Source organism: Mustelus asterias, chromosome 21 (assembly GCF_964213995.1).
Source record: "Mustelus asterias chromosome 21, sMusAst1.hap1.1, whole genome shotgun sequence".
NCBI lineage: Eukaryota > Metazoa > Chordata > Chondrichthyes > Carcharhiniformes > Triakidae > Mustelus > Mustelus asterias.
Genome location: NC_135821.1, coordinates 8,200,967 through 8,225,481, shown reverse-complemented (window position 1 = coordinate 8,225,481; position 24,515 = coordinate 8,200,967). Strand labels below are relative to the sequence as shown.

Sequence of the window (24,515 nt, the reverse complement as noted above, 5' to 3'; positions counted from 1 at the left end):
GGTCCAATTACATTAGTACACTTTACTTACTTTTGGCCAATAGCTTCTAGCAGAATTAGGAATTAATTTGTTGACCGAACCCAGAGACTGCCCCCCCCAGCTCCCCGTTTGCGTAGTAATGTTACCTACTCAAATCCGATAGGTTCCAGGATCGTGCCTAACACCTGCAGTCCTGGGAATGAGAAGGGAGTCATCTTTCTTACCTGTTTTCTGTCCCCTTATCAGTGGAGACTGAATACGTCTATTTATTGCAGCTAGAAGCTGAATCTTTCTATTCATTTCAAAGACCTTGGTTGCTTGTAGCTACCTGGCCTGCCCCTGATAATAGGGTATACGCTCTGTGCTTCATTGTTCCAAAAGAATGTGGTCTGTCTAATTAAACTTATTTCCTATTATAGAATCATAGAATCATAGAAACCCTACAGTGCAGAAGGAGGCCATTCGGCCCATCGAGTCTGCACCGACCACAATCCCACCCAGGCCCTACCCCCCACATATTTACCCGCTAATCCCTCTAACCTACGCATCTCAGGGGCAATTTTAACCTGGCCAATCAACCTAACCCGCGCATCTTTGGACTGTGGGAGGAAACCGGAGCACCCAGAGGAAACCCACGCAAACACGAGGAGAATGTGCAAACTCCACACAGACAGTGACCCGAGCCGGGAATCGAACCCGGGACCCTGGAGCTGTGAAGCAGCAGTGCTAACCACTGTGCCACCGTATGCCAAGGGGTAAATTGCTTTTTGGCCAAAGCTCTCAAGAAAACGCAAAAAGGCAGTTTAAATCTATAATACTTCTTCTAAAATGATTATATATGTGCTTATATGGACAATACCTTCATATAATATGTTAGTGAGGCACATTATGATATATTTAAGGCGCACTGTGGTCCCTATTTTAAACTAATCTACTTTGTTTTAATAGTCTCAAAATAGCAGGGGTTTCTGTATCCCCTTTCATCTTGACTATTGTTCAACTCTTAAGGGCTAAGCTAATTCATTTGTTATAGTTAAACTGTGTTGTTTAATAAAAGTCAGTAGAGCAAAACATCCTATCCTCACATTTATGCCAAAATAGAAATATTGTTGGGGTCTAGTCTGGCTTCATAATATACCTTGGGATTCTGATCTGCCACCCTAACACTTGGTCTTTCTGGTTTCATTTTTTGCTTCCCCATGCCTCTATATATAACCCAAAATTATATTTCCCTTTTTTAACAATCTTTTCTACCTGCCTTGCCACTTTAAAGGATCAGTGGATTTTCATTTCTAGATTTGTTTATTCCTCACTAAGGATGTTACGCTGGATATACTTAATTTCACTGTTCTTTGTCACAAAATGTACAACTTGTCTCTGCATTGAATTCATTTGCTGCCTCTCTGCCCTTCCTGCTAACTTCAGTGTTCTTGCATTCTTCCCCACAATTTGTTACATGTATATTTGTTACATCTGGTATACGAAATGTCATCATCTTGTTCCCAGAAGTTCAGAATAATCACACTTCTAGATTCTCAATGGATGGAAGCTGCACCATTTATTCCTCGGATCATAGCAGGACTTGTATGTTGTTAAAATACAAAAACAAATCACTGCGGATGCTGGAATCTGAAACCAAAAGAGAAAACGCTGGAAAATCTCAGCAGGTCTGGCAGCATCTGTAAGGAGAGAAAAGAGCTGACGTTTCGAATCCAGACGACCCTTTGTCAAAGCTGATGTTGTTAGTTTGATTCACAAGTTTTAGTGTACCAATGAGTGATGTGGCACCTTGGGTATTATGTATACATACATATCAGCATATCTTTCCGAAATTATAATAGAATAATATAACAGGAAACTTCCACTTCAATTTAAGAATTCTTGGTACAGATCTGAGACACAATATTACCTTAATGTTGACAATTTGGAAAATATCTGTTTTTGAAAAGCTGTGTTCTGTCCCCAAGCTATCTCTCCACTCTTGTAGTTGCATTTCTTTAATATCTGCCATAATTTTTAATGTGTGTGTGTGTGTGTCTTCTCCGTGAGTTATCAAACATTTCAGGAAAAGTAGACATTCCCATCTGTCACTTGTGCATCCATGCTGATTAGTCTGTTCCTTTTTAAGAGTAATTCCATCCTCTGTTATGGAGGAATACTGTTTACCTTCTGCACTCTTGATGTAGATGAGCCTTTTCCTTCAGACAATGTTCAGTTGGATTTTTCATGTTGAATGAGCTATCCAGGAAAACATTGTGTGTGGGATAAGGGCACCGTTATGTTGTTCTGGGTGGACGATGTTTAATGTGATGTGACAGAGCTCTGTATTAGTGCTAATAGCATCTGATTTTTTTTAAACCCCAGCCTCCACTGTTATTGAAGCAGGGGTGGGTGGAGAGAATTGTTATCAGCTTTCACTGGCAATTATGAATATCTCATTGCTTGTAGAATTGTAAGCCTACCCTAGGTCATGTGATTAAAATAGTAAATTTTTACTTTTCCTCTTGGAAGTATAGGATTTAGTAGTTGCTAGGCAACAAAATAACTTATGACCCATAATTTAATGAGGGTCAATAAAGACTCTGGACCTGAGGTCAGGTTGTGACAAAAAAAATTCTTTGTTTTGCCAGGATATAGTGGCTTTTTTAAATTTCTCACCCTACCCCTCAGACCTTTCAACTCCTTAAAGTTCCAACCCTTATACACTGTACATTTACCGACATGTTTAAAGATTAAGACCTAGTTTTATTTCAAGATTCACTTTAACCTCTTTTTTAATCATACCACCAGAGACGCAAACCAAACTTATGACTAAGGGGCGGAAATACTCAAAAGCTTTTGCAGCCTGTATGTGTAAGCTGGGAGGCAGTATCTTGAAGTTAAACTCCATGATCTTTCTCTTAAAAAGCGCCCCTGCTATTTTGCTAAAAGCATCTCTATCCCTCATCTCCCCACGACCATGTGCATTATCTCGTATCCATAAACCTTCTCCTTTCTCATTATTGAATACGGTACAATATTTTTGCAATTTCTATCAGTCAGATTTTAGAACCAGGTTTACAACTGCAATTATTGCTGCTCCCACGTGAGAATGGGCCGATGTTATCAAGGGATCCAGAAATGTTTGAAAATCACTGCTTTCCTAAACCACCACCATTTTCTTTCATGCCAAAGTAATATACTGCCATAATTTGTACACAGTTCTACATGGTGCCGTTTGGAAGACATTAATGAGCAATGATATTGGTGTCCTACACATTCCATTGTGTTACAGAGCTGGAGTACACTCCAATTGAGTACAACGGGAGATGTCTGTAGTGAAAATAATAGTTCTGTACCGCTAACCTGAGTGCTACAGAGTAAAAGGTTGTAGTAATGTGCTCTTAATTCTTTGAACTATTTCTTTGTATTTCAAAACCAAGGAGTGGCAAATTGCTCGATTCCTTCTATCTGGCCTTTGGTGTGTTAACATTTAACTTAAGGGTACTACAAAGCATTTCTAATCTCACTCTTGGACAATATCTTCTGCAAAGGAATTGAGAATAGAAAATGCTGGGAATGCACAGGTGTGTCAGCATCTGGAAAGAGAAAGACAGGTTAAGGGTTAGGGTTATGTCCTGGAGGTGGGAACCTGTCAATACTCTTTGCCGATATTGACTCCGGTGTTTCGGTATTTTCTTATATCTCAGTTTTTCAGTATTTGCAGTTTTTTTTCTCTTTTTAGCTTGTGCTGGGGACAGGTCGTTATTCTAAAATTCCTGGTAATTTCTAAATGTTTTGGTTTTATAAATGAGCGGGTATTTTGCTGCAGTTATCTGCAGAGAACAATTCTTGCAGGATTGCAATTGGTTTCTGAATGTGAACGTGTCAGTCAGGTTATGAATGCTGCACATTTAAACCCTGTCCAAGAATGTCATGAGAAACGTTCCTCAAATGTCATTTTTCATTCATCTTTCTTAGGGTAGCCAGGAGCCAGCAGCCACCCCAGACGCTATGGTACAGCCGTACGCTACAGTTCCATTCCCTCCCCCTCCTCCTCCTCCTCCTCAGAATGGGATTCCAACAGAATACACTGTTCCACACACTCAGGACTACACAGGCCAGACGCCAGTCCCAGACCATACTCTGAATATCTACGCATCCAGTCAGACTCTTGGGGAACAGAGTGGCACAATTGCCAATGTGCAGCCTGTATCTGGAACCGCCACAGTAAGTCAAAAACCAGGCTTTAGTCTTCATCCTGCACAGTGATACAAAAAAAGTTTAACTTTATATCTTATTTTAATGCTATCAGCACAAGCTTACTATTACATCCACAGCAAGAATCAGATATACAGAGTGCATGGTTTTACATGTAGGCATGCTATTACAGTCATGATATTTTTCCAGTTAGAGAAGTAATTTTGTAATTGACTAGTTCTAGCTATTTCTAATCCTATATTGCATGTTGAATTTAGTGACCACAGCCCAAAGTTTGCATGCGCCCAGTTGCTCATGAATGAAACTTTAAAGAAAGATGCAGTTAGTGGATATTGCGTTCACAACCTTTTCAACTTGGGAAAGCTGGCAATGATAAAATTGCATTTTCTATTTGTACAGGTCAATCAGCCTGCAGCAAGAACCAAAGTTATCCACATTATATATGTGTGCTTACAATACAATCCATATAGTCTTTGAGATGGTATCAGTTCCTTCTGAGCCATCCAGCAAAGCTTCTGCCCTAAAAGAGATTTATTAATGCCAAGGACACTGGTGACACGATGTTAACACCACAGTGTTGCCTCCTTGTGGGCTTTTGTAGCCTTGAGGGAATATAATCTCCACCTAAAAACATTTTATTACACTCAGCCATAGTAGTATCTGTTCAAGCTGGATTAAACTGTTAGAATTGAGTGAAAGTTGCCCATACCTGAATTCTCCCTTCTAAGTGTGCATCTGTTCGCACTTTTAATTTAGAGATATGTCAATTCATTTGTAAATAGCTTTTCACCCTTTTGCACAATGTTGATCTTGGCCCTTTGGACTTTGAGACAAAAGTAGAGAGCAAGCATAAAGGATTCAGAGTGGTAGAAGGTGAAAAGTGGAGTTCCACATGGATCATCAGTGCTGGAACCACTGCTGTCCACAATTTATAGTAATGATTTACATTTTGGAATCAAAAACACGATTTCCAAACTTGCGGATGACACTGAGTTAGAGGATATAGTCAGCCTGAAGAGGACAGCAACGATTTACAAAAGACATTAAAATAGTTGAAGAATGGGCACAGAATTGCAAATGAGTTTCAACATCGATAATCACGAGGTATTACATTTTGAAAAGGGAAATGAGGACATTCATTGGAAAATAAGAATCTAAATGATGTAAAGGAGGAAAAGGATCTGGAAGTATAAATACACAAATCACAAAGTAGTGATGCCAGGTTAATAAGGAAAGTACTAGAGTTTAAATCGATATAGACTGAAAGTGGAGAAGTTATGCTAAACTTGTATTGAACCTTCGTTAGAGAGCATTTGGAGTACTGTTTATACTTCTGATTGTCATAGTATAAAAGGGAATATGGTACCAGAAATGTGAGGTTATATCTACCAAGAAAAATGAACTACTTAGGTCCTCTCTTTTGAAGAGCGAAGGCTGAGGGGTGACCGCGTAGAAGTCTTTAAAATTACAAAAGGTTATGGTAAAGTTGTGAGGAAGAGCAAAATTACAGCTCATCAACATAAAATAATCACCAAGAAATCAGATAGGAAATTCAGAATAAGCTTTTTACCCGGAGAATGTTAGGCGGTGTTCCCACTCAGTTGGGTGAGTAGGTAGTCACAATGTACCATGGGAACATGTTCATGGGATAAATGTCTATGTGTAACCGTGCAAAGTAATACAAAGGGACTGTGCACTTAAAAAAAAACAGCCGCACAAAAAGAGCTAAATTCCAAAGGGAACATTGCTGGTGAGAATGTAGAACTTATTAACATGGAGTGTTTGAGGTCAGTAGTACAGATTTATTTAACAGGAGGTTAGGTGAATATTTGCGGGAGATGGAAATAGAGTAATACTATTAGAGGAAAGTTGGGAAAAGGCTCAAGTGGACCTCAAATGCCAGCATGGAATTGTATGGCTGAAAGGCCTTTTGTGGTGTTGTATATTCTATGTAATGTCAAAAAGCTCTTTTTTAAACTAAGGAAGCTGAAGGTTTGGCACACTCTTCTCCAAAATAGGAGAGGCAACAGCATAGTGGTATAATCACTGGACTTGTAATCCAGAGACTCAGGGTAATGTTCTAGGGACCCGGATTCGAATCCTATTATGTGGAATTTGAATTTGATAAAAAGAAAATCTGGAATTTAAAGTCTACTGATAACCTTGAAACCATTGTCAATTGTTGTAAAAACCCATCCAGTTCACTAGTATCCTGCAGGGAGGGAAATCTGCCATCCTTACCAGGTCTGGCCTACACGTGACTCTGTACCCACAGCAATGTCTTAACTGCCCTCAGTTCAAGTGCAATTAGGGATAGGCAACAAATGCTGACCCAGCCAATGACGTCCACATCCCATGAAAGAATTGAAGTGAGGACAGTTGAAATTTTTTTTAATGGAGTTTGAGGATGTTAAAGGATTAAATTATTATACAGATCAGCTGAGGTGCAGCATGCTTGAGGGGCTGAATGGCCCCCTGCTGTTTGCTAGATTTGCCTCAGTATTTAGCCTCCAGACAATCCAGTGGCTTTTTTTAAAACCCTATTTGAAGTGACCTCCCTAACTCACCCAAAGTCATGCCCTGGGATTTTAATCACTCCTCTGGCAGTCAAGCACGCCACTGCCAAGTTCCTCTGCTCTGAATTTCCTTCCCTAAACCTCTCTACATCTTTCTCCAACTTCAAGACACTCCTTTAAACCTTGCTCTTAGACCAAGCTTTTGGTCACCTGACATGATATCACCGTCAGTGACTTGTGGTGTCAAAAATACTTTTATTGGTAAGCATCTTGTGATGTTTTGCTCTGTTAACGATACTGTTTTGTGAAAGGGAAGTTTCATCAGCAGCACGATAATTAACGTCTGAATTTCCATTTAACTCCAGCTTTAATTGTGGGTGTACTCAAACGAGAAATGAATTGATCCAATTCACATCTAATCTTCACACCAATTACTGCTAGCTCAGGCACTTTTGGAAATAAACTGTTGGAAATAAACTGTTGGAAATAAAAATTTAAAAAGTTGAAAGTTCTCAGCAGGCAAGGCAGCATCTGTGGAGAGAGAAACAGTTGACATTTCAGATCAAAGACCTTTCATCAGAACTGGGATAAGTTAAAGATGTAACAAGTTTTGAGCAAGGGTTGAAATAGGGCAAGGACAAAAGGAAGTTCTGTCATTGGCTGGAAGACTGGAGAGATTGATTTTATGTCAGATTTCCAACATCTGCAATATTCTGCTTATCTGTTGGACTTTAGGAAATCAATTCTGAGAACTGCCCCAGTTTTCCAAACCATTCAAACTGCACATATATATTTGATAGTCGCGCTGTGGGGTAAATTGTGCTGGTTTGAACACGAGTAAGATAGTTTGCCAAATTAATTTTTTGGGCTCCTTTTATACTTTGAATATGCTGCAAACATCCCAATTCCAATTAAATATCTTGTATACCAATTCAACCCTGTATCCTGACTGCCTGTTGTGAAAGATATCCATAAACAGACACAAAAGCTTCACTTAATGCAAGCATAGCTGAACAATATTGGATGGTGGCGATAGATGAATTGACTGCTCAGATAGTGAGTGCTTCAAACTCTTGTTTGAAATGTTCTTAGTGGCCACATAATTGCAGCAATCGGCAAATCTATTCAAATAAAACCTGGCTATCAAATTTATTATTCAGAGTTTTGCAGGTAATTTTATTGCTGACATTTTACTTGTAACTCATTAATTTTCATATCGGGCAACTTGCATAGCTTTCTTCAAATAGGCTGACATTGACGTAGGAACAGCTGTTCTTCCCATTTGAAAGGATGTTTGTCTAACAGAACACCAAGAGACCTGAAAGGCCCCCACTGTCGATACTTGACGCCAAGCACAAGCCGCCAAACCAGTCCAGCCTGTTCAGTTGCACAAACCCTCCCTCCCCTGCACCCTGAACTCCAGTGCTGACATCTGCAGACTGCTGCAAGTGTGGGGCCACAGGCATTTTCAAAAGACGCCATGATAAAATCCCTTCCCTTCATTTAACTCTTCTTAAAGAAGCAATATTTGGTTGTGAAATAAAGTATCAAAATACTGGCACGGCAACATTAGGAGGTTTGTGGAATGATATGCAGTGTCATAAATCTAAAGCACATGACCTTATCAACACCCTTTCTGACTTGCTTTTGGTTTACCAATTCTCAGTGTGAGCTTGTGCATCATCCTTTGGTATGAAATATCTGCCTGAACTACAGTTGAATATTTATTTTTGTTTGGGTTGGGGAAAGCTGAACCCACCAGGAATTCTGGTTTAGCTCCTTATTTTAGTGAGTGAGCTATCCAGCCTGAAAATGTGCCAGTATTTGATAGAATGCACTGCGTCATGTTCTCCAAATGCACAGACCTCTTTACTGTACAGCTATTCATTCTCCATTTAGATCCTGATCATTGTCAGGTTATTTTCTTGGCTGGCAGGGTGGAAGAGTTTAGTAAAATATTACTGGGGGAGCCCAGCAATGTGGGCTGCAGATTCCAGTAGGTCACGTGTTTTGCATTCAGGGGAAGGGGCTGCAATCCTGTAGTGCTCACGCATTCAGAGACCCTCAAAAGAAAGGAAAGGAGCTTGCATTTTCCACAAATCCGGTGACTAGCGAGTCCACAAGTATCACGCTCGGGAGAGAAGTGATGCTAATTGAAGTAAATTCCTCCTTTGTTCTTATTCAAATTCTTTTCAATAGTTTGAGTTTAGGGCACTACTTCGTGGCATGACTGTGAATTAACATTGCCTTTCTTGTGAGCTTGTTGGCACTTGTAAATGTGACACCATAAAGCAGCTGAGCACAGGCGAATGCGTTAATCTTTCACACCTGTGGGTATGCTGGGGCAAACCATTCACAGTTCAGCTGTTTGGTGATAAATTCAGTTGATCAAGAATGAAAATGAACTCTCTCGCTGCTCAGAATTTGGAGGAAAACCTCTACTGGAATAGACAAGTAATTCTCTGGCATCCTCCTTTCAATCACCATTTCCTGTCGTTTCACAAGTCCTGCCATGTTACCATTTCTTTATTTCCATTGTACTTCACACCCCACAGTTTTGGATTAAACTAGAACTAAAACACACTTTTTGGTATCAAATCTTCAGAGTGTTGGTGGCCACCGGGCAGTCCAATTTCAGGATTGGCTCTGTAATTGCACTGCAGAACAAAGGGATAAGAAAGTTTAGTATTTTGATAATTATGCTTAAAAACATTAGATTGTCTTTTGTTAAATTCGACCAAATGCATGCTCCTGTTAATTTAGCTTGTTTTCACTAAATGTAGAATGGATTTGCTTTGTGCAAGTATACAATGTGCTTTTTGAGGGTCTTGCTCTGTCTGATTATACAGTACGAAATGAATGGCAATTTACCTGAGCAGTGAAATACACAGCTCAATCAGCAGCTCAATGTATTAGTGAAGGCTGTTTAAATGTTCGGATCAGGCTTTGCATCTTATCCTTCTCTTTACTGATGTCAGATGGGAAGTAGGGAAATTATTGGAGAAAATTCTGAGAGAGAGCATCTATCTGCATTTGGAGAGGCAAGGTTTGATCAGGGATAGTCAGCATGGCTTTGTCAGAGGAAGGTCAAGCCTAACAAATTTGATTGAAATTTTTGAGGAGGTGACCAGGTGTGTAGATGAGGATAGTGCAGTTGATGTCCATATGGATTTCAGCAAGCCCTTTGATAAGGTCCCACTTGGGAGACTTACAAAGAAGGCAAATGCACATGGGATATTGGGTAATTTGATAAAGTGGATTCAAAATTGGCTAAGTTGTAGGAGACATAGGGTGATGACAGAAGGCTGCTCTAGTGACTGGAAACCAGTGTCCAGTGGTGTACCACAGGTGCTGGGTCCCCTATTATTCATCATTTTATATAAACAACATAGATGACTATGTGGGAGGTAGGATTAGTAAGTTTGTGGATGACATAAAGATTGGCCGAGTGGCTAACAGTGAGGCTGAGTGCCTTGGACTGCAGGAAGATATAGACGGAATGGTCAAATGGGCAGATGAGTGGCAGATGGAATTTAACTCTGAAAAGTGTGAGGTGATACACTTTAGAAGGAGTAATTTGACAAGGAAATATTCAATGAATGGCATAGCACTTAGAAGTTCTGAGCCATAAAGGGACCTTGGCGTGTTTGTCCATAGATCTCTGAAGGCGGATGGGTGTGTTAGTAGGGTGGTGAAAAAGACATATGGGACACTTGCCTTTATCAATCAAGGCATAGATTGCAAAAGCAGCAAAGCCATGTTGGAATTGTGTAGAACTTTGGTGAGGCCACGGCTACAGTATTGTGTGCATTTCTGGTCGCCACATTGTAGAAGGATTTTTTAATTTATTTTTTATTAGTGTCACAAGTAGGTTTACATTAACACTGCAATGAAGTTACTGTGAAAATCCCCTTGTCGCCACACTCCAGCGCCTGTTCAGGTACACTGAGGGAGAATTTAGCATGCCCAGTGCACCTAACTAGCACGTCTTTTGGACAGTGGGAGGAAACCGGAGCACCCAGAAGAAACCCATGCAGACACAGGGAGAATGTGCAGACTCCGCACAGACAGTGACCCAAGCTGGGAATCGAACCCAGGCCCCTAGTGCTTTGAGGCAGCAGTGTTAACCACCTGTTGCCCCACTGTGCCACCGTGCCACCCATTTGATCGCACTGGACGGGGTGCAGAGGAGATTCACCAGGATGTGGCCTGGGGTGGAACATTTAAGTTATGAAGAGAGGTTGGATAGACTTGGGTTGTTTTCGTTGGCGCAGATAAGACTGAGGGGCGACCTGATCGAGGTGTACAAGATTCTGTGAGCCAGTGATGATTATGAGGGGCATGGACAGGGTGGATAGGGGGCAGCTATTTCCCTTAGTTGAAGGTTCAGTCATGAGAGGACACAAGTTCAATGTGTGGGAATGTGAGGAAAAACATTTTTACCCAGAGGGTGGTGACGGCCTGGAATGCGCTGCCTGGGAGGGTGGTAGAGGCCGGTTGTCTCACATCCTTCAAAATGTACCTGGATGAGCACTTGGCACGTCATAACATTCAAGGCTATGGGCAAGTGCTGGTAAATGGGACTGGGTAGGAGGTCGGGTGTTTCTCGAATGTCGGTGTGGACTGGATGGGCTGAAGGGCTTCTTCTGCACAGTATGATTCAGATTCTGTGAACGTTGACCAATAGCCGACACGCCAGTAAGAAGCCCACCCCACAGCTATAAAACGCTGGGAACATTAAGAGTGGGTTAAAGCAGCTGAGACTGGGACTTGCTGCACCTCGGGGAGGAACTGGCTAGCAACTTGAGCAGTCGTGGATTTCTAGAGCTCAGTGGTGGGCACTGCCGAGAGTCCAGGAAGGAGCATGGAAGGAAAGCAATGCCTGCCATAGAAAGGCTAGTCCCAAGCTTTGGTCGGTTGGAGAGGGATCTGATAGTGCAAACGTTGGGGGCTCTATTTTGGATGACAGGCTGATGGGAAGGAAGTGGTAGATGGTGACATTTGGAGAGGGGGCAAGGGGGCTAAACCAGCTGAGATTGGAACTTGCTGCTCCTTGGACGGGTTTGATCCCCTGGTTGTGTTCAGTTTGGTGATTCAGCTGCAGAGGTGAAAGAGCTGCTTCCAAAGTCAGCATTCTGGAGAAAGGGAAGAAATCGTGCAGGTGGAGAATCATTTAAATACTTCTTTCAAATAAACTTTATTTATTTGCAGGTGCAGCTACTGTGTCATAAAGTGTTAAAGTTTATTTATTAGTGTCACAAGTAGGCTTACATTAACACTGCAATGAAGTTACTGTGAAAATCCCCTACTCGCCACACTCGGGCGCCTGTCCGGGTACACTGAGGGAGAATTTAGCATGGCCAATGCACCCTAACCAGCAAGTCTTTGGAGTGTGGGAGGAAACCGGAGCACCCGGAGGAAACCCATGCAAACATAGGGAGAATATGCAGACTCCACACAGACAGTCACTCAAGCCGGAAATCGAACCCGGGTCCCTGGAGCTGTGAGGAGGCAATGCTAACCACTGTGCCACCATGTTGCCATAACCCATGATACAAGCTTATACCTTCAAATCTCCTCTGGATAATTTGAAGTTTAAAATATTGCTAGGAATGTAGTTGTGTGGCCATGATTATGCGCTGTAGTTTTGTGGATCATGATGAATATAACAGATAATTAAAGTGCATGTCAGCTATTGCAGGTACACACAAATGTTTAAGTAAAACTTTCATTTTACTTCATTGTCTGTTTATTTTTATCTTTCAGCAGACAGATGAAGCAGCACAGACAGATGGGCAACAGCAAACACAGAATACCGAGAGCAGTGAGAGCAAACCCATCCCTAAACGGCTTCACGTCTCCAACATTCCCTTCCGGTTCCGTGATCCTGACCTCCGGCAAATGTTTGGGGTAAGGGATGAGCTGTTCAGAGATTCATACTAAAATGAAATTTCCCATTAGAGATGTGGAGTTACCTCAGGCAGGCAATTTACTCGTGGTACTGTTGTCCAAAAACGCACTTCCTAATGAAACATTGTAAAATGCCACATGAAATAACGCAACAGAATTGGATAATACTGCTGTTTATAAAATAGCTCTAAAACCTAGTCTCCCCCACACAGCCAAATGAGGACCGTTATCAGATACCTGATTGCTGCAACTGCCCCATGTGAAGTGAATTGGACAGAGTTTTTCCAATCGATAATTCCACTGCTGAGTGTTATTCACAGTAGGAAGGGATAGGAGAATTAATGTTCACTCTTTACCTGTATTATTTCTTCGTGGGATGTGGGTGTCACAGGCAAGGCCTGCATTTATTGCCCATCACTAAATGCCTCTGAGAAGGCAGTGGTAAGTTGCTGCTCTGAGCTACTGCAGTTTTTATAGTGTAGGTACACACACGGTGCTATTTGAAAGCCAGTTCCAAGATTTTGACCCAGCAACAATGACAGGGTGATAATATACAAGTCTAAATGGTATGTGGCTTGAAGGGGGAGCTTGTAGATGGTGATGTCCCAAGTGTCTGGTGTCTTTGTGCTTTTAGATGGTTGAAGTCATAGTTTGGAAGTTGCTGCTGAAGAAACCATAGTAAGCTGCTGCACTGCATCCTGTTGAAGATTAATCCCTGCAGCCATGATGTGCAGGTGGTAAATGGAAGTCACCAAGCGCAAGGAAAGGAAGGATGTGAAGGTCCTTGACAGAGTGTGGAGGCGGTGCACCAGAATAGATGGGGAAATTTAGCTACAAGGTTGGGTTGGCGAAGCTGGGATTCTCCTTGGAGCAAGTGAGGTTGAGGGGAGATTTGATAAGTGCAGAAGATTATATGACAGGTTTAAATGAGAGTGAAGAAGCTGATGATGCAAGGCCTGAGGACCACAGTTAGAGGCTCTGGACAAGACACAGGGGAGTTGTGAGAAAATACTTTTCTGTGCATCAAGTGATAACCTGTTGGAGACTGGCAATAACTACAAAAGTGTGTTGGAGCGGTTGGGGAGGGGGGCGGGCGCTATGGGTTTAGAACATGGGATTGGGACTGACTCGATTGCTGTACAGAGAGCTGGCATAAACTTGAAGGACCAAATATCCCCTTTCTGCACCATTATGAAAACTTAAAAACGGAAATTTCCCACAGGTCTAATGGGGGCTATGGCTTGTTTGTGAGTTAATTTAAAGGGAATTTAATCTTCCACCTTGCACAGAATTTTAACAGTTGGGAGTGTTTCCTGCTGAATTTAAGCAAGCCAAAAAAGTGAGCGGTTTTCTGCCCAAACACCACCACCTTAGATAAGCACAAAATTAATCTGTAAAAAAAGCTAAATTGCCCTGTTCTCCCCCACATGTTGAAGCTCCCTCTGCAAGTTAATGACATCTAAATGCACATTCTGTTTCATATTACTTTAAATAGAAAATTTGACAACTGTTGTATTTGTCTTAACAGTAAACTACTGTCGTGACAAATTAAATATTTTTGATTCACTGAGTGGAAAGATTGCAGAGTAATGGGGCAGTTGAATTGTCCTTGCAAATCGCCATCCTATCTCAAATCTCCCTTTCCTCTGCAGAGTTCTTGAATGTATTATCTCTTCCAAATCAATCCATGCCCGTCTTTCCCGGAGCTGCATTTCAATCCCTCCAATCCAGTTTCCACCCCACTATGGACCAGTATCGTGCTGATCAAACCCTCAGATAACAGCCTAAGACTGTGACAAGGATAAACTTTCCCTTCTTGTCCTTTTCAACCTGTCAGCAACCTTTGGCGCGGTTGACCCCACCATCTTCCTCCAACGCCTCTCCACTATCATCCAGCTGGGTGAGACTGCTCTCACCTGGTTTCATTCTTATCTCTATCAACCACATTCACTTCAATTCTATCCTTGGCCCCCTCTTATTCTTCATTTACATACTGCCCATCGGTGACATTGTTTAAAAGCACAGTGTTAGTTGGTGCGTGTATGCTGGTGATACCCAGCTCACTCAGCACCAGCCTCTCGACTCCTCCACTGCTACTAAATTATCAGACTGATTATCTGACATCCAATACGAGATGAAATTTCCTCCAGTCAAGCATTGGGAAAACTGAAACCATTGTTTTGGTTCTGTTCTAAGCACGGTTCCCTAGTTATTGACTCCACCCACTCCCTGGAAACTATTTCTACCTCCATAACACTGGCTTCGTTACCTCCAAACTTAAAGAAGGAAGGGTGAGAGAACACAGTCCTACAGACCTGTTAGTTTGACATAAATAGTAGGGAAAATGTTAGAATCTATTAAAAAGGATGTGGTAACACTTAGAACATGACATGTTTGAGTAGAGTCAAAATGGATTTATGAGAGGGGAATCAGGTTTGACTAACCTATTGAAGTTTTTTGAGCATGTTACTTATAGCATAGATAGAGGAGAACCAATGGATGTGGTGTATTTGGCTTTTCAGCAGGCTTTTGATAAGGTCCCACACAGGAGATTGGTAAACAAAGTTAGGGCAAATGGGATTGGGGGAAATATGCTGATTTGGATCGAGAATTGGTTAACAAACAAAATCAGAGTAACAGTGAATGGGATGTTCTCTGAATGACAGGCTGTTACTGGTGGAGTATCACAAAGATCAGTGCTGGGCCACAGCTGTTCATAACCTATATAAATGATTTGGATGTGGTGGCCAAATGTAATGGTTCCAAATTTGCCAGTGACACGAGGCTAGGTGGGAATGTGAGTTGTAAGAAGGATGCATGAAGGGAATTTGGACAGGCTTTAGTGAACAGGGGGGAAGAACATGGCAGGTGGATATAATGTGAATAAATCTGCAGTTATCCAGTTTGGGAGAAAAAACGAGCACAGCATTTCTTAAATGATGAAATGTTGGGAAGTGTTGGAGGCCAAAATGGATCTGGTTGTCCTTGTTCCTGAGTGACTAACAGCTAACATACAGCAAGCAATTCGGAAGACAAATGGTACGTTGGCTTTCATTGCAAGGGGATTTGAGTACAGAAGTAAAGATGTCTTGCTGCAATTGTATCGAGTCTTGGTGAGACCACACCTGGATGTTGTGTACATTTTTGGTCTCCTTTTCTCAGGAAGGATATACTTTCCAGCGAGAAACGGCAACAGAGATTCATCAGACTAATCTCTGAGATGGCGGGATTGTCTTATGAGGAGAGACTGAGGAAAAGGGACCTATATTTGGAGTTTTGAAGAATGAGAGGTGATCTCTTTGGGCGTACAAAATTCTTACGGGGTAGATATAGGTCGGGTGTTTCCCCTGGCTGGTGAGTCTCGACTCATGGGGGACACTGTCAGAATATGGGACTGAGATGAGGAAGAAGCTCCAGAGGGCTATGGAAGCTCAATTATTGAGCATGTGCAAGACAGAAATAGGTAGATTTCTGGATAATAATGGCATCAAGGGATGGATATAGGGCTGTGGGGAAAATGGCGTCAATGTAGTTGAACAACCATGATCTGTTTGAGTATCTTCCTAATTCACGCTCCATCATGCCCCATTCACCTGTCACCCCTGTGCTTGCTGATCTACATTGCCTCCTGCTCAAGCAGAGTCTCGATTTAAAAATTCTTAATCTTGTTTTCAAATCTCCCCATGGTTTCGCCCCTCTCTATCTCTTAAACTTTCTTCAGCCCACAATCCTCCAAGATATCAGCACCTTCAGCACCTTGTGTAGGCCCCAAGCTCTGGGATACCCTCTCCACTTTGCATTTCTCCTTTAAGACATTCCTTGAGACATCTCTGTGACCCAACCTTTTTGTCAGCTGCCCCAATACCTCCTGATGCAACTTGACATCATATTTTGCTTTGAAATGGTGCTGTGAAGCACCATGGGATGTTTTATTATGTTAAAGGCGCTATATAAATATAATTTGTTATTGTTCCAACAACAGAGGATGTGTGTGGGTCACCATGTTTTTTGAAAGCAGCTGGTCAGTAACACCCAGCTGAACATCCTTAATGTGCGATAAATGGCACAAGAAATGTCCATATAAGGTTTGTTAATCCTGTATCTGCTGACTGGATAGTTTATCCAGTGTTTGATAGAAAATTCTGCCCATATTTGTGCCTCCAAATTCTATGCCATCAGATGTTAAACATAAATAATCGCAAACCTTGGATTTACAGAGTTTCTCTTTGAGTTTTGGAATGAACTGTAGAATTGTAGAACAAACTCCTCAAGCATTGACATTTTGTTTGTTTTATTTTGCAAACAAATCAAATGAAGTTTAATATCAAAGGACACAAAGAACAGTTAGACATGAAAGATTGACCGATGCTTCCAACAGTCATATTTAATTAGGTTAAGTGGATTAAAGTTGGCTGCGTTTGAATTTGAATTCTAGGGTGCCAGTGGCAGTCAGCTGCTCTCAACTAATCCATCCACTTACCCTGGCAAGATTCACAGACCCTTTAAAAAGTTTACTGCGAGGATAATGGAGTTTGTTTTGGAGTGTAATTCCTGGTAGCGAGAATGCCAATCTCCTGAAATAACACTTGCATTTTTACAGCACCACAAATTTAGAAAAATGACCCAAAGCACTTGTCAGTGGTGTTACCATAAAAAGCAGATGAGTCTAAGAAAGAGGGAGGAGGAGGTGGAAGTGCACTCGAGGTCGCACTAATAGAGAGTTTGGAGAACTGCAGCTTTAGGGCTGAAGGTTAAAGAGATTGGATGGAGTGGGGAGGAAGCAAAACCTTAAATATGGGCGGGGGGGGGGCGAGAATTTTAAATTCGAGGCAGTGACACTTGCAAATTTACCCCGTGCTCACTGATAGTTTAACAAGATCTGTGTGTCACATTGGCAGTACAAATACTCCCATTAGCACCAGTGTAAAAGCAGCTATACTGAACAGGGATTCTGAAGATTCAGAAGCTGCTTAGTGGGCTCTCCTGCTGGGACTGTGAGCCCCACTGGGTTAGCTCACCGTCTTGACAGTATCAGTTCACAGGTTTTCAAGTTGGGAAAACTTGCTTTAACAGAAGACCACATGAAAGTTGGTGTCTCCCTCGAGTGGCTTCCTCATGCTAGCACACATTTGAATTTTCTGATGTCCACAGGGAAAACATTGTTTCACACGAACATATGAATTAGGAGCAGGAGTAACCATTCTGTCTCAAACATGTTCCTCAAAATGTAATGGCTAACAAAGCACTCCCATTGACTCAGAACCACTAGAAAAAAATCCACACACCCCGTCTGAAATCCCACCACCCCGACTGGAACGCACACCAAATCCCACAGCCTGACAACAGCCCTACCTCTCAATGGAACACCTCCTGCTTGATTGCAAATATCACCAATCACAGCCTGGTAACTGACCCAAGTGGCCAAGCCCCAGGTTTCAACCTTTCACAGAAACTCTGGTCAGCCCCAGTTGGGTGAGGACAGGCCAGGCAAGGTGACACCACGACTCCACATTGTGACTGGGCCATCCAAGTCAGACCATCACCCAAACACTGAACTTCTGCCCGGAGAGATCCATTCCTGCAACCATTCACAACGGATTAGCTGCAACCATTGAATGGATTGTTAACCTCAACATCGACCGATAACTGTTTCCCCAGCCATACAAATAAAAGAAGCCACTTAGGCTGAATCAGTTGGATTTTTAGCTACTTAAGGCAGTTAAATTAATCCATTTCAATAGGGAACTGAGTGTTTTGCCTTTAGGACTTGTTTCAGAGTCTATCAACTAGAGGCATGTGAAGGTTTCTTTATGTTTCTCTCAGTACGAAGCATTGTGTTTCTTTTACATGTGTGATTTAGATTTATATGAAGCCAAACAAGGGCAGGGGTGAGCTTTTCAATGCAGCTGTAGCAAATGCTGATGCGTGTTAGAATCCTATGCTTCTTAGAAAAGGCTTGAACCTGCTGGGCTGATGTGGATAAGCAAAACGTCATGACTGATTAGGACCCAAAGGTCTGACCATGTTTAAGCAGTTTGGAGCTGGCTGCAAATCCATGTCAGCCATAACGGAAGAATTGCATTCGAGAACATGTTGCACGCTTGGTGCTTAATGGGTAAATCACTGAGATGTGGGGGCTCTGGTGCATAAAGGTCAAAGGTTCTGGGTTTAGTCTCCAGTCTGTACATTGATAAATAATTTCAGCTCGGAGAAGTGGTTCCACTTCCATGTCCTCGCCTTAATATTCTCCGATCAGTAGACATCCTGGTCTTAATTGTTAATTGCCTGCTCGAAAGTACATGCCATTGGATGAGATGCAGATCAGTCTTTGCTGTGCTGCCCCTTTAAATAGCCTTTCACTGAATTTAGCCAGTAAGCTTTCCTCAGGAGGAATGACCAGTTGAGCAAGTTACTAAAGAGCTACTTGTACCCATGGAACTCCGTCCCACTGAAGGTCAGCTCCCTTAAGAAAACTAGTGAAAGTCTGAGAAATATGAGTTGTGTGTGAAGCAGAATTTTGAACTGACATTTATACTAACAAACTCTTTTTCTCTTTCCGCAGCAATTTGGTAAAATCATAGATGTAGAAATTATATTTAATGAGCGTGGCTCCAAGGTAAGCACATCTTTAAGATTCTACATGCCAGCAATCATTGCAGTAATTGTTTTTTGTAAGACTAAGGAAGCAGTTTGCTCACTGGCTATTTTAAAACTATTTCCAGTTAACATTTTCCACAATCAGGCTTTTTTGCTATTCATTTCAGTGATGCTGTAGTCTAGATGGACAGTACCTTTCAGCATCTATCTGACCTCTTCACCAGCCTATATTTTGTAGCACTTCCTGGTAGCTGCTTTTTATGATGTATCCGTGTAATTTTTATTCACTCTTCATTTACTCATGTCTTTTAACCGTTCACTTCACTGAACCTTTAACTAAATCAGAACCCAGAATAATAGCCATTTGTCAAGCCTTCCGTCTGGTTGATTTTACATACTAATTAGCTGTATCTGTAGTCCAGGCTCATTTTGCGTGCTAGCACTTGATGCTGGGAGTCAGTCTTCTATTCCTAAACCTGCCTGCTTTTTCAGTTGAATAAATTTCTGGCTGATGGTCACTGAAGTTGGAAAATGTTGCTGGTCTAGAATTGGTTTTTAATCACGGGGACAATTCGGTATAAAAGACCTTTTTTGTTTGAAAGCTGTTTATAGATTTTTTTCAGCTGGGCTATTCCAGTGATATTCCTTTCCTCAAGAATATCACTGTGGAAATCATTTTATTCATCTCTCCTCCTCTTCCTCCTCCTCCCTGCTTGTTTTTAAATTATACACCGGTCCATTGTCAAGCTGCGAACGTTTGTTTAACTCTGCAACAAATTTTAAAAAGAAATTTCCAAGGCATTTTCTTTTCACTTATTGTTTCATAGATTGTTGGCAAATCTTTAAATCACAGCTGCTAGTTAAAACCATTTGTGCAGCATTGTAGTTCGGAGGGAGGAAAAGATATGATCATCAAGAAAAAACATGGCCATTGCCACATAAGCAATGTTCCCTCGAAATGTTCTTTATTAAACATGGCCTGTTTATTCCATTACACACAACCATTCAATTCTTTAGGCAGCACAGGTGCAGCTTAGTGTGTTCTGTGGGAAATTCAACTATTCAGCTGCCCTTATGTAATTCGAGTATAAACTAATACTTATTAAATAAATATTTCCTGTATGAGATGCTACACTGTGTTAGTGCATGTTTGTTTTTTGCCAACACAGACTATTTAAACTTTATAGTGGAGCTGCTGAAGAAGTGCAGGTGAATTTTAGTCAAGATAACAATTTGCACACTTGTGACCCCGACTGTCACTGTATTTGCTACCATTATTTGAAACGGAGAGGAGGTCACGGGGGAAGTCAAGAAAACAAAGCTGAGGTTTCTTCTAGTTCTCTTCCCCTCTTTTCTCCCAGTTTAAAAAGAAAATAATTAACCTACTTTTGCAAAGAGAAAAAGATGCTGCAGATTTCTCACATTTACAGATTCGGAATACTGGCAGAAATACATAAGTAACTGCAGATGCAACAGATCACATACTCAGTTGTCACATCAGTAACCTTGCATCTCAGCTTATGGATCTTTACTGGTGTTGAGGGAAATTCTACACCAGCCAGCAATGTGATAACCAGCTCAACATAGGGCTGAGAACACCAAAGACAGGTCTAGGAATCAATGTTGAGCTGGTTATCACGTTGCTGGCTGGTGTGGAATTTCCCTCGACACCAAGAAAGATCCATGAGCAGAAACACAAGGTTACTGAGGTGACAACTGGGTGTGTGATCTGATGCATTTGTAATTATGAGTTTCTGCCAATACTCTGAATCTGCCCAATTCCTAGAGCTGTCTTTGGTGTTCCCAGCCCCACTGAATCCAGTGTAGAATAGGTTCATGTAAGCAATTCAAAGAGCAATTTCTTGAATTGGCAGTAACTAAAATACTGCAGATACAGGGAATCTTTAAAACAAAAACAGAATAATATGGAAATAGTCATCAAACCGGGCAGTATCTGTGAGGAAGTATGTCAGTCGATGTTCTGATGACCTGAAACGTCAACATGACTGGTTTCTGTGTTGGTATTTGCTGCTTTTGCTGAAAGCTCGTCAGAAGCTGATTCAGAATCAGTGATTCTGGTCTTCTGTACTGAGTCAGGTCTCCCATTTCTGCATCAGACTGTAAGAGATTAGCAGAAAGGATGAAACTAGCAATAAACAGGGAAATTGGGCATGGGGTCAATTATCTGCAGATAAAAGGTAAATGTAATTTAAATCAGTGGCAAACGTCGTGACTCCTTTATCCAGTGATTAACAACCTGCTAATGACTACTTGCTTGGCATTAAAAAAGTTTAAGAACCTCCAATTTAAAACTTTTCCTAAATGGATAAGTTTTGTGCTTTTACATTGAAGAAGTGGTTCTGATAGCAGTAACTGGCTCGCCCTCCGTAGCATTCTGTAATCTAATTATAAATACCCAACATCATTGTGAATCTTTCAATTGGCCATTATGTGTCCATTTAAAAATAATTACACCAGCAGAGCCAGCACAACCTTTTCAGTTTAGGAATTGCATGTCTCCATCAGGCATCGATTAAGGGCATCAGTATGAAGGATAGCAGATTCCCAGATTTTCTTATTAGAATGCGATGGTCTAGACAGAAACAGTAACCTTGAAGAAAGCTGCCTACAAAGATTTAGCGATCTCTGTGGGGTGAATTTGAACCATCCCAACATTAATTTCAATCTGGCACCAAGTCAAGGGGACCGGCAGGAATCCAGCAATGATGGTATTATCAAACTGTGTCAGTAACCATTCACATTGAAGAATTCTCCCACACATCAACAGAAAGTAAAATGCACCAATTATCTTCAATTTTTAAATAAATTTCACAGAACAAATTAAAGATCACGACATGCATATTAGGAGCTGAAATATAAAACTTTTAAAGTATTTATTTGAAAATGATGGAAAAATTTGACATTCTACGATATAAAGATTGTTTTAAATAGGGCCAGAGCTATTTGTCAGCAGCTTAGTACTTTGTGCAAACCCCAGTTAATGAGGTATAAGTTTTTTAGCAGCTTTTAAAAATGATTTAATAGCATAAAAGGGGAGGTCCTCTCAATTTTGTGATTTCTAATTGATTATGTGAGGACTTCGACAGGCAGCAGGGAATTTCTGCTTTTAACGTGTGCCTGTGCAGACACCAGAAGTTGTTGTTGGTTCCACTGTGTAATGGCAGGAAACACTTGACAGTTTTGCTGTCATTAAAACTGCAAAGTCTAGGTCACTAGTGCCTTGAACTAGCTATACACGTGGATTGGCTTAAGATGCCACATCTGATTGCTACCAGGCAACGCCAATAGAAAGTAGGTGTGTAGACATTGAGTGAAACAGGACTGGACTTGACTGTGGTGTACCTTATGCTCATTAGTTTGTTGGTACCTACTAACTGGGCAAGATATTCTAAACTGTGACCAGCACGTGTAGAACAGCATGACAACAAGACTAGCAAATTCACAAAAGGAAAAAAAGAATAGTTAGACAATTGTCATTAGAAGAATTTTTAATATATTTGGGAGTTGGACATTTCTTTTTAATATTTTTGTCATCTATCGCAGCTTTCATGAGCCTTGCAACTTTGTTTTTTGGAAGGAGGAGAGAGATGACTACCTATCGTTTTACTTACTGTGATATGACAATTTGTGATTTATGAAAAATGTTTGTATATGTTGCTGCTTTTTAGATTAAGTTTTTAAAGAGAAGGTTTTCCTTTCTGTTGTCCTGTACAGTAAATTTTTAAAAATTAAAAGACAAGTTCGTTGTTCAGTTGTGCTGTGGAGTTCTGGGTAGGTGCTGATAATAATTAAGGTGCTGGACCCCTGATCTACCTTCTCCCACCCAGCCATCTGGAATCATTCTTGTAGACCTTCTGGTGTTGGGCTCAAGTGGCTTGATATTGATTTCATGCTTACCTTCTACCTGAACAACTGGTGCTGTGCAACTGGTGAATTAATGTGGATTGAGGTTGCAAAATCTGGATTGTGAGTTTTAATGGATAGGAAAAATTCTTCCTCTTGCTAATGCTTTTGGGGAGCTTCTTTTCTCTTCAGCATCTCTGAGTTGTGTGCAGGACGGGTTACAGATAAAGCAGAGCTGCCCCATTCACTGCAGTCCAAAGATGTGTAGGTTAGGTGGATTGACCATGCTAAATTGTCATCTATATCTATATTGCTAAATTGTTTGTGAACAGAATTCCCACTCACCTGAAGAAGGGGCTTAGAGCTCCGAAAGCTTGTGTGGCTTTTGCTACCAAATAAACCTGTTGGACTTTAACCTGGTGTTGTTAAACTTCTTACTGTGTTTACCCCAGTCCAACGCCGGCATCTCCACATCAAAATTGCCCTTAGCCATGCTAAATTGTCCCTTAGTGTCCAAAGATGTGCAGGTTAGGGGGATTAGACCTGGTAGGTGTGTGGGGGTTACGGGGCTAGGGCAGGGGGAGCGAGCCTGGGTGAGATGCTCTTTCGGAGAGTCGGTGCAGACTCAATGGGTTGAATGGCCTCCTTCACTGTAGGGATTCTATGGAACAGCCTGTCGTCTGAGCCAGCCTTGGGAACCAGCTGAGTCAAAGCAACCCCCAGAAGTAACAGTTTTGCAGATCTTTGAGTCAGGGAGGAGACCTAAAATAGCTAAACTCGGGACGGAAAATCACAGATGAACCATACTCCCTCCAGACATTCCATATCCCTTTCGGATTTTGTACAAATCACTGAGACCTCCCTGATTTTAAGCAACTGTACAGGTCAACAAAATGGGATACAGTCTCTTTAAACAAAACTGATTAGAAATATATTGTAAAGTTTAATTTTTATTGTTTCTGATGAGTGGGAGAGTAGTACAAGTATTGATGAAGTCGGAATGTGATTTGATTGGTTATGTTTGTTTTTCCAGAAATACAGGGGACCAATCGCCACACAGTATTGTGATGTTTTATATGATTAACTGTCTCACTAAAACCACTTCATGCTAAAAAGGGTTAGGAAAAACATGTTCTTTTAATCCCTTTCCTTTTGATTTTATGACTAATGAAGCAACATTTTTAATGCTGAGATATAAACATTTCTGGTGACAGATGTGTCCCGGTTCCCCTCATCCCCACACCTTTTGCTTTTAATCTTGAATTTCACAGCTGTCTTTGCATAGTTGCTATTCTGTACAATGGGTCCTCGGAGTCGACCACAGATGTCCAGCTCACGGAGACACACTATGCATTGGTGTGCTTGCTGTTTATGGTATCTGTGAGACCATTGCTAACCATGTTGAAACTGCTCTGATTGGGAGAAATCAAACTGAGTTGATGATTAGGA

At 41.4% G+C, this 24,515-nt stretch overlaps 1 protein-coding gene across 28 annotated transcripts in view; it reads left to right on the top strand.

Annotated features, from left to right (window-relative positions):
* Positions 1–24,515, top strand: part of LOC144509076 (RNA binding protein fox-1 homolog 2-like) — a 295,347-nt gene that overhangs the window by 219,898 nt on the left and 50,934 nt on the right. For 26 of the 28 annotated variants that reach the window (XR_013500391.1, XR_013500389.1, XR_013500390.1 and 23 more), the window contains 3 exons: positions 3,940–4,188; positions 12,462–12,605; positions 19,168–19,221. Coding sequence is in view for 24 of the 28 variants with exons in the window: in XM_078237387.1 (XP_078093513.1) it covers positions 3,940–4,188; positions 12,462–12,605; positions 19,168–19,221 (447 nt within the window). In the remaining 4 variants the exon portion in view is untranslated. The remainder of the gene's footprint in view (positions 1–3,939; positions 4,189–12,461; positions 12,606–19,167; positions 19,222–24,515) is intronic. The other 2 variants (XM_078237400.1, XM_078237394.1) reach the window with 1 other exon arrangement.